Source organism: Oncorhynchus gorbuscha, linkage group LG05 (assembly GCF_021184085.1).
Source record: "Oncorhynchus gorbuscha isolate QuinsamMale2020 ecotype Even-year linkage group LG05, OgorEven_v1.0, whole genome shotgun sequence".
Lineage (NCBI taxonomy): Eukaryota > Metazoa > Chordata > Actinopteri > Salmoniformes > Salmonidae > Oncorhynchus > Oncorhynchus gorbuscha.
Window position 1 is genome coordinate 20487682 of NC_060177.1, and position 12662 is coordinate 20500343.

Sequence of the window (12662 nt, forward strand, 5' to 3'; positions counted from 1 at the left end):
ATGGGTGTTAATATGGATGGCTCTGGCGATTGGTTTAACTGCCTCTCAAAGTGGTAGGTAGAATCCATGATTTTGATTTACATGAAACCTTGTGCTTTAGTGTTGACAGGGCTAAACTGTATGTTACTGTATGTCATAGCGCTCTCATAATAGCTCCAATGTTTATCTCATTGGACAGCCTAACAATGAGGGAATATGCTCAGTCCTGCCTTTATGTGCCTTTTAAGCATGGGTTATGATTGATGAACAGGTAAATATAGGATTGGAAAGAGAACTACATAACAGAGCCTGAAATATACAGGATTCCATAATGATTTACAGTAAAACTTCATGTAACGTAATAACATACACTTTGATTTCAGAGGATACATCAAAGGCCACAGTTAACATCATCCCCTCAATGTCAAGGATACCTGAGATTGCAGGTAAGCTTCATAATACATGTGCTATACAGATGCATGAGCCCTGAGGATGATGACAATTATTAACACTGCAGCCTTACATATCTATAGACAATGGTGAAAGGACAATAACCATGATGGAGACAGTCATAACAAGTAGTGCAACAGGTTTTGTGGATTAGCTGATTTGAAAACCGTGAAGGAACACTAGATTATTCATTTGTTGTTCAAGTTCATAAATAGAGATTGGAAAGTCTTGGTTGTTTAGTTGATCAAATATTGAATTTGGCATTTACTACTATATCCCATAGAAACGCCTTGAATAACACATTTGTAAATGCCAAAAAATGTATCCTAAGGAATACGGTTTTGAAGTGTCTGGAGACACAAAATCTCAGGAAATATTTGTGTTTTTTGTACACATATTTAACCACCTTTTTATGTTGGCACAAAACTACCTCCATAATTCCAATCATTTGTATGGGTTAACTTCAGACGAGTCCCGTGACACTTGTGGAGGTCGAAGACCAAACTGCTCAGACAGAAGTTGGCACATCGGCGGTACCGACATAAGACGAGTTCCATGACACCATAGAGTGGTCATATTAGCTAGTAGGCAAAATCGTTTGGAGGCTAAAGACGTTTTTGTGAGAATACCGATTTTCAGGATGTACCCTGGTGTGACAAACAGCTCTGTAGCTCTGCCACTTACAACCTCAGATGCGGAAGGTGGACATAGGTGGATGCGGTGGATTGAGACACAGCCCATGCAAAAAAAAAGATATCCTTAGCTTAAACTGACAGATTTTGGTGGGGATTTTTGTATTATGTTAATTAGATTGACACACTGGTGTGTCAGTAGACTCTTATGGTGAGTGAGTAAAGCATATCTAGCAGTCAACCAATGGACTCCTAGTTAAAAGCAAGGTTTTACGAGGGGCAGGGTTTTACTTTACTTTTTCATTTCTTTCTAAATATCTAAAGATAAAACCTGCTGAGTTGTATGCTATCATAGCTGAATTGTTTTTCCTTTTTCCCAGGAGTGAGTCCTATACATAATGGCCAAGTCTGCAGTACGTGGGGTAACTACCACTTCAAGACCTTTGACGGAGACATCTTTCAGCTCCCCTCCACCTGCAACTATGTTGTGACCTCACTGTGCCATAGCAGTTATGAGGATTTCAACATCCAGATGAGGCGGCAGGTGGTGGACAACCAGCCCACCATTAGCAAGATCACCATGAAGCTGGATGGTGTAGTGGTGGAGCTTTCCAAGGGTTCCATTGTTGTTAATGGGAATAAGTAAGTTCCTCAATCATTTCTCATGTAGCTGTTTTTAAATCAGTGCTCAAGTAGTTGGATGTCATATTGTTGTCCCAGTCGCGTTGACTTAACAGATTAGACTCAACCTTATACTGTGTAATTATGCTCAAGCACATATTTACAGTGAAAGAGATGAGAATGTTGTTTTTAAAGTACCAATGAAAATGTCTCAAAATGAAGTCAATTGAGCTAATGTAAAATTGGTTGGTCTGACTAAGTTCTAGTTGAATCTAATGCTTTGTCTTCCTCTTCCTCCAGTGCCACCTTACCATTCAGCCAGTCTGGTATTCTCATTGAAGAGACTCCCTCCTACATCAAGATCAAAGCAAAACTGGGATTGGTAGCCATATGGAACCAGGATGATTCCTTCTTGGTAGTACAACAATTATGCATTTATGAATATTTCTAGGTGGAGTTAGGTTTTGCGGTGTGGTCAATGTCTACATTTGTGCTGTGGTGGGCACTGTGTTAACAACAGTTAAGGTAGTCCTAATCGATAGTTATTTTATTAAGGAATAGGTTGTCACTCCTGTTAAATATTTGTTTTGTTACAGTCATTTCCCATTTTGTTGAGTGTTGTGCGGTTATGGAGGTAAAATGTCACCCTGAAATGTCTAATGGTCTTCTATTTCAGGTGGAGATGGACATCAAATTCAGAAATAAGACCTGTGGTCTATGTGGAGATTTTAATGCAATTCAGCAATTTGATGAGTTCTATAGCCATGGTACATTTTCACTGACATTATCAACACATCAACCATTGCCTATTATTTGGAATACAGTTGACATTTAACAATAATTGGATTTATTTTTATGCCAAAGGTATGAAATTGTCCGCTGTCGACTTCGGAAACTTCTGGAAATTGGATGGTCCCACTGAAAGCTGTACTGAAAACATACTGCCTTCAAATCAGAAATGCCCCAATCTGGTAGGTTACACTTTATTGCTTATGATAAGAATAGGGATATTGGCTAGGCTGCTGTGTACTTAACAACATGTGGGGTCCGAAATTACTGACTCCCTGATAAAGATTTGCAAAAATGACTGTATACTGCTACAGTATATTGTGTGCTCCATTACTTGGAAAATTATATTATTTTATACTAATACAGAAAAAGATTTTGTTTTTAAAGTAATATTTTCTTTCTCTCCAGTCAGGGGTCAAAATAATTGACACCCCTGTTTTCAATACCTTTCAATACCACACCTTGCAAATAATGGCACTGAGCCATTTTCTAAAATGTTTTATGAGTTGGAGAACACATTCTGAGGGATTTTAGACCATTCCTCCATACAGAATCCTTCAAAATCCTTGATATCCTTTGTCTGTGCTTATGGACGGCCCTCTTCAATTCAAACCAGAGATTTTCAATGGGTGTCAAGTTCTGAGACTGAGTTGATTTGATGTGTGCATGGGGTTATTGTATTGCTGGAAGATCCACTGAAGGCCAAGTGGCAGTGGCAACAAGGTTTTGGCAAAAATGTCCAGGTACTGGGTAAAGTTCATGATTGATCTTTACAAGAGCCCCAGGACCAGTGGAAGCAAAATAGCCCCTTTTTGCAATGGCCATCTCAGTCTCTCTTTGAAGCCCATTGGAAATCTGGGTTTGAATTAAAGAGGGCAGTCCATAAGAACAGACAAAGGGACATCAAAGATCCTAAACAGTGAAGGCTGCTGAGGGAAAGACGGCTTGTAATAATGTCGGGAACGGAGTAAAGGGAATACCATTCCACTAATTCCGCTCCAGCCATTACCACGAGCCCGTCCTCCCCAATTAAGTTGCCACCAACCTCCTGTGGTCCTAATTTGTTCTCCAACTCCTAAAACATTTTGGAAAAACGATTATTGCAGTTATCCTCACAAGATGAAGTACTGAAAAAGACAGTGAAAATAGGGATGTCAATCATTTTGACCCCTACCTTTCTGAGATTATTTTTATTTACTTTTCAAACAAAATCTCATTCTAGAAGCAATCGTATAAATATAAAATAATATATTTGACCAAATCTGTTTTGCATTTATTTTATACAGTAATTTCTGCTCTTCTTTATCAAGGGTGTCAATCATTTCAGACTCCACTGTATATGTCCTAATTATAACATCTCTCTGTTTTTGTTTGATAGAAACCAGTTTGTGAGCAGTTGCTCTCCGGTCCTGCCTTCAGCAGCTGTAAGGACTTGTTGGCCATCGACTCATTTGTTGAGGCCTGTGTATCTGACCTGTGCCACTGTGATAACAGCACCAACTCCTTCTGCCTGTGCAACACCATCTCAGAGTACTCCCGTCAGTGTGTTCACGCAGGGGGGAAGCCCAAACAATGGAGGACTGAACAGTTCTGCTGTAAGCATGCCCTTACTCCCCGTATCAACATTCAAATCGCACATTGGTTGGTTGCAACAGAGTACTCATATTTTGACATAACCTTACCTTTGCAGATAAGACATGCCCCTTCAACATGGAGTACCAGGAGTGTGGAAACCCCTGTGTTGACACCTGCTCCAACCCTGAGAGAGGCCAGCTGTGTGAGGACCACTGCTCAGATGGCTGCTTTTGTCCTCCAGGTAGGCAGACATATTTAAACGTTCTCTGCACATCCTCTTCTTCAAAGAGATGTAATAAAAATCCATTGGAATGGAGCAGACTGTATACTGATAGAATGCAAAGCAATTGATTCCATATTGTGGACTGGACTCTGTTGCGTTACAAAGGCAATTACGAGTTTGGTGTTTTGTAATGGCCTGGTATACTATCTGATTAATGTGGTATTTAGTTCCTGACACAAGGACAAGCCAGTTGATCAGAATATGTCATGGAGATTCAGAAATTGTCTGTCGAGACAGAAAAATACTGTGAATTTAGATTTTGGAGTAAAACAAAAGACATCGTTACTAGGTGTTGCCTATGTAGGGCAGTAGGTTGGGATGGAGACATAATAAACACATGTATGCTCTCACCCAAAGGAACTGTTTTTGATGACGTCAACAAGAACGGTTGTATCGCCTTGAGTCAATGCTCCTGCCGCCACAATGGAAAAACCTACGCACCCGGAGAGTCTTATTCAAGCACTTGTAAAGATTGGTAAGAAAACCAGGCTAAGAATTCTGACTTGAGTCTAAAAGGTATTCCAGGGGTGACCATTTGTAAGTTCCATTGAATAATTTATATTTCACCCTTAGTTCTTGTGCTGGTGGTCAGTGGAAGTGTGTGGACAAGGACTGTCCTGGCACCTGTGCTGTGGAGGGCGGATCCCACATCAACACCTACGATGGAAAAACCTACACCTTCCATGGGGACTGCTCTTATGTTCTGACCAAGGTACAGTACAGTTTCCTCACCAAAGCTCTGTGTGCATGAATCTCATTCACATTAAATACATTTTGAAACTTGCTACCTTCTTTGTAGTTATTATGTCTGTATTACAGCTTTGCCTCCATCTTCTTTACTTTTCTTCTGATATATCCAGTTTTTATGATGAAAATTGTAATATAGAAAAGGGCTTTCCAACCATGTTCCCGGAGTGCTACCCCCCTGTAGGTTTTCACTCCAACCCTAATTTAGCACACCTCATTCTAATATTAAGCTGGTTGATGAGCGGATTCAGGTTAGTTACAACAGCGGAATGAGATAAAACCCACAGGAGAGTAGCTCTCCAGGAACAGAGTTGCGGAGCCCTCATATAGAACAGTACTAATCATCTTGCGTTGATACATTTATCTATGGAGAAATGTGGGTTGTTCATGTTTAGTCTGTCTCTTGTTTTACACTGAGATATTCCTTTTTCAAAATAATTCAAAGGATATTTCCTTTCATTAAGGGAAATATTTGTAACAACTTATTTATGTTTTTTTCAGGACTGTGATGGGATGCAATTCACTGTACTGGGTGATCTGGTGCAGTGTGGGCTTTCTGACAGTGAGACTTGTCTAAAGGCTGTTACCCTGTCCCTCTCAGAAGGAGCCACTGTAAGTATTCTTTGACTGACATGCTATCAGCCTTTGACTGCAGTAAATGGTTTTTTTCCCTAGTGTTGTTAGGTTTTAGACTTTAATGTATAATTTGAATATCATGAATAAGCATATGGTTAAACAACGCCCCTCTATGCAGGTGATCAACATGCAACCCAATGGAAAAGCCTTTGTAAATGGAATCTATTCTCAGCTGCCTTTTTCTGCTGGTAAGTTACAGTTGCACATTAAACATACAGTACAATCAATGTAGTCATGACTAGGCATACATGAAACTTGTGTCCTGCAGTTAAAGCACATCATTGTATGGGGAATACATAATGATACATGGGAATGTTGTGATGGTGATGCAGCTTTATCATTCAACACTGACACATATATATTACTTAACATTAAATTCTGAATCTTACTCATTCCTTCCTCTTCCCTTTGTTCCTTATAGCTGGAGTAACTATTTTCAGAGCCTCCTCATTTTTCGTCATTGTCCAGACCACCTTTGGCCTCCAGTTGGAAATCCAACTCTCACCAATCATGCAGGTCTATATTGCTGCAAGCACCGTTTGGCAGCAGAGAACTTGCGGTATGTCTCATCATCCGTTGACCAACCACCACAGTCCACTGAGGTGTTCATGTTCTGGGAATGATTTATATTCCCTGTATATAAATACATGCTCACCCTACAGGTCTTTGTGGAAACTTCAACAACAACCAAGGAGATGATTTCAAGGTCCTGAGCGGAGTGACTGAGGGCACAGCCATTGGTTTTGCAAACACCTGGAAAACACGGGCCAGCTGCCCAGACATCAAGAGTAGCTTTGAAAGCCCCTGCAGTTTAAGTCTTGACAATGGTATCTGCATGGTTTATCACCTTTCCATGTCTGTTTTAATTGTTATGGAGAACATTTACATTTAAGTCATTTAGCAGACGCTCTTATCCAGAGAACGATGCAAGTGTTTCTTAAAGTTGGCCTAACTGTGGTTTATTTTTTCACTTTTTCAGAGAAATATGCCCAGCACTGGTGCTCTCAACTGGCTGATCCTAAAGGGTTGTTTGCTAAATGCCACACAGCAATAAGCCCAGACATGTACAAAGAAGTGAGACCATTTCACCATACTATTCATTTCACACAATTTCCTGAGCAGAACTAATTCACAAATGGATGTAACGTGATGCCAGCTGTTATGGGGAATTTGAGAATTACGTTGCTTGCTGTTAGGTATTGTGTATCTGCACAGAATTTGTGCATATTATGCACACACAATTAATAAAAACTATTGTACAGTATAATATGGATGCTGGTCTGACTGTGGTTTTCTATTCAGAACTGCATGTATGACAGCTGTAACTGTGAGAAGAGCGAGGACTGCATGTGTGCTGCCGTCTCCTCTTATGTCCACGCTTGTGCTGCCGAGGGTATCCAGCTCACTGGCTGGAGGGACACTATCTGCAGTGAGTGACAATCACACCATAATACCTAAGAAGATGTGTCAATTGTGGGAGAATAAGATACAAATATTATAAATATTTACATCAAACACTAATTGTTGCCATCCCCAGACAAATACTCCACCTCGTGCCCTAGCACCATGGTCTACAGCTACAGCATAAAAAGCAGTGATCGCTCCTGCCGCTGCTACAGCGACTCTGACTTTACCTGTTCAATCACCTTCGAGCCTGTGGATGGGTGTGTCTGTTCTGAGGGAACCTACCTGGATGATGAGGGCAAGTGTGTTCCACCAGCCAGCTGCCCTTGTTATTACAAGGGCTCAGTGGTGTCCCCTGGAGAGGTCATCAGCAAGGATGGAACCATGTGGTATGGGCCGAGTTATTTACCTACCTATACTCAAGCTGTATATCAATGTAATTCACTACACATTTTATTTCAAAGGCATATTTTTGAGACTTTATGAACCAAGAGCCTTGGGCCTTGATTTCCCATAGTGAGCATAGCAACATTCAAGTACCATTAACAACATTTTATTTCAGCACCTGCAAGGAGGGAAAACTCCGTTGCATTGGAGATTCACCCGATCAGCCATGTAAGTTCATATATATTAATTGTCAAAACAACTCACAATTTTGAGCTATTGTACTGTGCCAGGCAACACTGAATTTGAAATAAGTCCATTCTTTTAATGGCAATCTTCCAAATCCTATATACATTTATGGTGTGTGATAATAGTATGCTATTGGCAATATAATCAGGCTATGTGCATGTTGAATTATCATCTCTCCATCCTAGTACACACTTTACAGAGCATATTGATTTGGTGAAAGACACAACAGAGTCATGACACATGAATTCCCTTTATTTTCACAGCATGTGTTGCACCAATGGTTTTCTTCAACTGCTCCAATGCAAGCCCAGGAGTGAGAGGGTTAGAGTGTCAGAAGAGCTGCAACATTCTGGATATGGCCTGTGTAAGTCCCCTATTCACCTCGTCTCCAGGCCATTCTGCACAGCGGATATAAGCTTGTGTACAAAACATTAAAAACACCTTCCTAATATTGATATTAATACGCAATCCGTCTCAATTGTCTCAAGGATTGAAAAATCTTCTTTAACTTTCTCCTTTTCTTCATCTACACTGATTGAAGTGGATTTAGCAAGTGACATCAGTAAGGGATCAATGCTTTCTGGATTCCCCTGGTCAGTCTATGTCATGGAAAGAGGAGGTGTTCTTAATGTTTTCTACACTCAGTGTATAGTCATATAATGCCCATAGGATTGTGAATAGAAATTGAGTGTAAAATATAAACTTTCATTTAAAAAAAATATATATTTTTATATTAACATACAGTTAACCACATATCCAAGCTATTGCGCACAGAACATATAAGCTTGGTACATCAACGATTTAATTTTGTCCTTAGTGGGAGTAACCATATACTTCCATGGGAGTATCTTTACTGAGTAAAGTATTTGTTATCATTTAATTTGAGCGAACCATACGACTGCTAGGTGTAGCTCTGTGCTTGTGGTGTGCTAACGTATGGGGGAGGGTTAGGAGGAAGGTGTTGTGGGAGATGATTGGTTGGTAGATTAAGCTGAATAAGCCAATGCCTATGCCCTGGGAGTTTCTCCTGGTCTGTCTGTATTGGCTAATGGCTAATGAAGGCCAAGTTTGACCTTCTGGTCCACCAGACTCCACGCATTTGAGCGGAAGTTAACACAATTTTTACACAGCAGATTTTCAAATCAATCATTTTCACTTTACAGATCAGCACAGAGTGCATATCAGGCTGTATGTGTCCCTCTGGACTGGTATCCGATGGAAAAGGAGGCTGCATCAAGCCAGACCTTTGTCCTTGTTCTCACAATGGAGCTACTTACCAACCAGGAGACAGAATCAAGGTCGACTGCAATACCTGGTAAGGTTATCTTGCCTCAATTGGGGTTTTAAACCAATTAAGACTTCAGTCTGATATCTGTTTTTGCCACTTTCAGCACTTGTAAAGACAGAAAATGGCAGTGCACAACTAACCTGTGCCTTGGAACCTGTGCCATTTATGGAGATGGACACTACATTACTTTTGATGGGAAACGATTCACTTTCGAAGGAGACTGTGAATACACACTTACAAAGGTATGCTTGCAGGGTTTCTTGCTAGTCTAAGTGATCATCACCAATATTACATGCTGAACAATAAGGGTTTGTGTTAATTGTTTTAAGGTATATACTGTAGGTGTTTCTGGGGAGTCTGAATAGCAATATTTGAAACTGTTTGGCCATGATCTGCTGTTGCTTTGTAGATGTTGCTGTAGCATTCCCAACAAGCGGAACCTTTTCACTATTTCAGTGATTGACTTACAACATGTATTGTTGGAGATAATGCTCCATCCACCAAAATACTATGTTGGCTGTTGTTAAATTTATGACTGAAACCTTAAACAGGACTACTGTGGTAGCAACAATGCCAACGGCAGCTTCAGGGTCATCACTGAGAACATCCCTTGTGGAACGACAGGCACCACCTGCTCCAAGGCCATTAAGCTCTTCCTGGGGGTAACTAGATTCCTGCTTTCTTTCTGGCACATACCATTACTGAAGCCAAGACTACTAATATTCGGTCATACACACACACACACACACACACACACACACACACACACACACACACACACACACACACACACACACACACACACACACACACACACACACACACACACACACACACACACACACACACACACACACACACACACATACATACATACACACATACATACATACATACACACATACATACACATACATACACACATACATACATACATACATACATACATACATACATACATACATACATACTATAAAACACATAAATCAAAGCTTCATTAGGCCTGGCAAAAAAATGAACATTATGGCATACATTATAACATGATGAGTAATTACATAAATTAATATCTTAACTGCATACTCAAACTATAAAAAAAAAAATTCTCTTTCAGAACAATGAACTAATTCTGACAGAAGGGAACTACCAAGTCGTTGAGAGAAATACAGGGGAGGCGGTTCCTTACCAGATTCGCACAATGGGCATCTACCTTGTGATTGAAGCCAATAATGGGTTGATTCTCATGTGGGACAGGAAAACAAGCATGTTCATCAAACTGAACCCACAGTTCAAGGTACATTTCAACTTTGATTGGATGACACATTAGATATTAAAATATGGGTGTAGTCAGTTGATGTTCCATCAACTGATATTCACAAGTCTGTTATGACTCCTTTTTATCACTCAACTGAATCTTTTGCTATGTCCTCTTCAGGGACATGTCTGTGGTCTCTGTGGAAACTATGATGGCAATGCAAACAATGACTTCACTACCAGGAGCCAGGCAGTAGTTGTCAACCCTCTAGACTTTGGAAACAGCTGGAAAGTCTCTGCAAGCTGCCCCGATGCAAAGAACAAAAGGAGCCCCTGTACTGCCAACCCTTACAGGCAGTCTTGGTCACAGAAGCAGTGCAGCATCATACAGAGCAAAGTTTTCACAGACTGCCATTCTAAAGTAGGTTTAGACTTTAGTCGTTCACTGAATGTTTTGGAATTTGATGTGATCATGTCAAATAAGATCTGTTTTCCAATTAGGTGGACCCCTCTCCTTTCTACGATGCTTGTGTGACAGACTCGTGTGCTTGCGACAGTGGTGGAGACTGTGAGTGTTTCTGTACCGCTGTGGCAGCTTATGCAGAGGCCTGTAATGAGGCTGGAGCCTGCATAGCCTGGAGAAGCCCACAAATCTGCCGTGAGTTTCTAAATGTTCCATTCATTTAAGTGCTGACATAAAAACAGGCTTCATCCAGTCAGTTTAAACTGAATTGAAGATAATACTTACAGAGAGCTTTTGTCCACCACATACAGCACTGTTCTGTGATTACTACAACCCCCCTGGAGAATGTGAGTGGCACTACAAGGCATGTGGAGCTCAGTGTATGAAGACCTGCAGGAATCCCTCCGGGAGCTGCTCAACTCAGATACCACCTCTTGAAGGTACAGTAGACATTCATTTAGGATCTATTTTGGGTAGCTACAATTTCCTATAACAGGTACTTAGTATTTATTTAATGTTGAAGCTAGAGTCCTTAATTGAAACGATAACAAAGTCGCCACCCCGCCTCTGCTTAGGTAAAAAGCTGAGGGAAGGCCCAGGAAAATTGTAACCACTCTCAAATCCATAGACAGAGCTATGGATGCAAGGGCTGACAATTCATGACATAAAAAGTATTGTTTTAACCATGTTTTGAGGCTATACAGTGTTTGATTTCATTTGTTTTGTTGACAAACATTGGGGTAAAACAAGTGTATATTTTATCTGAACGGAATTGGCAGTGTGAAAGAAATGCAGGCTACATCTTTTACCAAACCATGCTAACTGGAAAGTGATCCAGCAAGTATATGGCTCAGCTTGATAGTAAAGAGTTTGTGTGCCTGGTGTTGGTGGTATAACTGTAGTATAAACTTGATCTCTAGAGAACTTGATCTGTAGTCTATTCATTTATTTTGTCTTTTTGTTGGACTATTCCAGTTTTACAATCATCAAGTATTTAGAAGAATAACTGTCTGAGGTCATTTTTAGATATTCTTACATTTTCACTCCATTTCTATTCACTGTGTTTCTTCACCATATCCCTCTATCAATAAATAGCTTTTTGATCATTAATATTTGACTATTTTTCTTCTTCTTTAGGTTGCTATCCAAAATGTCCTCCTGCTCAACCCTTCTTTGATGAAGATATAATGAAGTGTGTGGAGAAGGAGCAGTGTGGCTGCTATGGCAGAGATGGAAAACACTACAATAATGGAGAAAAAGTACAGACCACAGAAAACTGCCAGACATGGTATGCCTTTTGTAATACAGATAATCTTGGTCTTGGCTAAAATTGTGAACACTGTAACTGTGTTTGAGTGTCAAGAATGAAACTAAGTAGAATTGTAAATGCTTCTTTTTCCAAAGCTATTGTAATTCTGTGACAGTGGACTGCAAATACGATGTACAAGGTATGAACAGATCCTTCAACCAAAAGAACAACACATACGTGATTTCTGCAACATTCCAGTACCCTAACATATATCTTACCCTTTCAGCTTGCACTTGCACCTACAATGGGAACAAATACCCCAATGGGCATATCATCTATCACACCACAAATGGGCACGGCAGTTGTATCACAGCCATCTGTGGGAAGAATGGAACCACTCAGAGGGACATTTACCCATGTTCAACTCCAACTCCAACTTTAACTCCATCTGTTCCTAACTCTACTCCATCCTCTACAGTGACAACAACTGTCTTTACTTTCTCAACACCCACAACTGGTGGGTACTTGAGTCTAAGACTTGAATGACTGTGAATTAGTTGATGTGTGAAATATAAAAACTACAGCAGGTATCTTTTGTGATCAAAATGGCTAAGAACATTGCTAATTATGCCCCATAATTAAATGTTTTTACATAATTTAAA

General features: G+C 40.2%; 1 protein-coding gene across 1 annotated transcript in view; it reads left to right on the forward strand.

Annotated features, from left to right (window-relative positions):
• The window catches only part of LOC124035651 (mucin-5AC-like), a 16999-nt gene continuing 4337 nt past the window's right edge, over nt 1–12662 (forward strand). Inside the window, exons 1-29 of the mRNA XM_046349212.1 lie at nt 1–53; nt 363–425; nt 1442–1703; nt 1983–2097; nt 2359–2449; nt 2547–2653; nt 3850–4066; nt 4162–4287; nt 4687–4804; nt 4903–5041; nt 5578–5688; nt 5831–5900; nt 6134–6271; nt 6375–6539; nt 6692–6786; nt 7015–7141; nt 7250–7505; nt 7679–7731; nt 8013–8113; nt 8913–9064; nt 9141–9279; nt 9589–9699; nt 10149–10328; nt 10470–10709; nt 10790–10946; nt 11063–11191; nt 11889–12039; nt 12156–12199; nt 12287–12517. Of these exons, the coding sequence (XP_046205168.1) occupies nt 17–53; nt 363–425; nt 1442–1703; nt 1983–2097; nt 2359–2449; nt 2547–2653; nt 3850–4066; nt 4162–4287; nt 4687–4804; nt 4903–5041; nt 5578–5688; nt 5831–5900; nt 6134–6271; nt 6375–6539; nt 6692–6786; nt 7015–7141; nt 7250–7505; nt 7679–7731; nt 8013–8113; nt 8913–9064; nt 9141–9279; nt 9589–9699; nt 10149–10328; nt 10470–10709; nt 10790–10946; nt 11063–11191; nt 11889–12039; nt 12156–12199; nt 12287–12517 (3925 nt within the window). The 5' untranslated portion in view covers nt 1–16. The remainder of the gene's footprint in view (nt 54–362; nt 426–1441; nt 1704–1982; nt 2098–2358; nt 2450–2546; nt 2654–3849; nt 4067–4161; nt 4288–4686; nt 4805–4902; nt 5042–5577; nt 5689–5830; nt 5901–6133; nt 6272–6374; nt 6540–6691; nt 6787–7014; nt 7142–7249; nt 7506–7678; nt 7732–8012; nt 8114–8912; nt 9065–9140; nt 9280–9588; nt 9700–10148; nt 10329–10469; nt 10710–10789; nt 10947–11062; nt 11192–11888; nt 12040–12155; nt 12200–12286; nt 12518–12662) is intronic.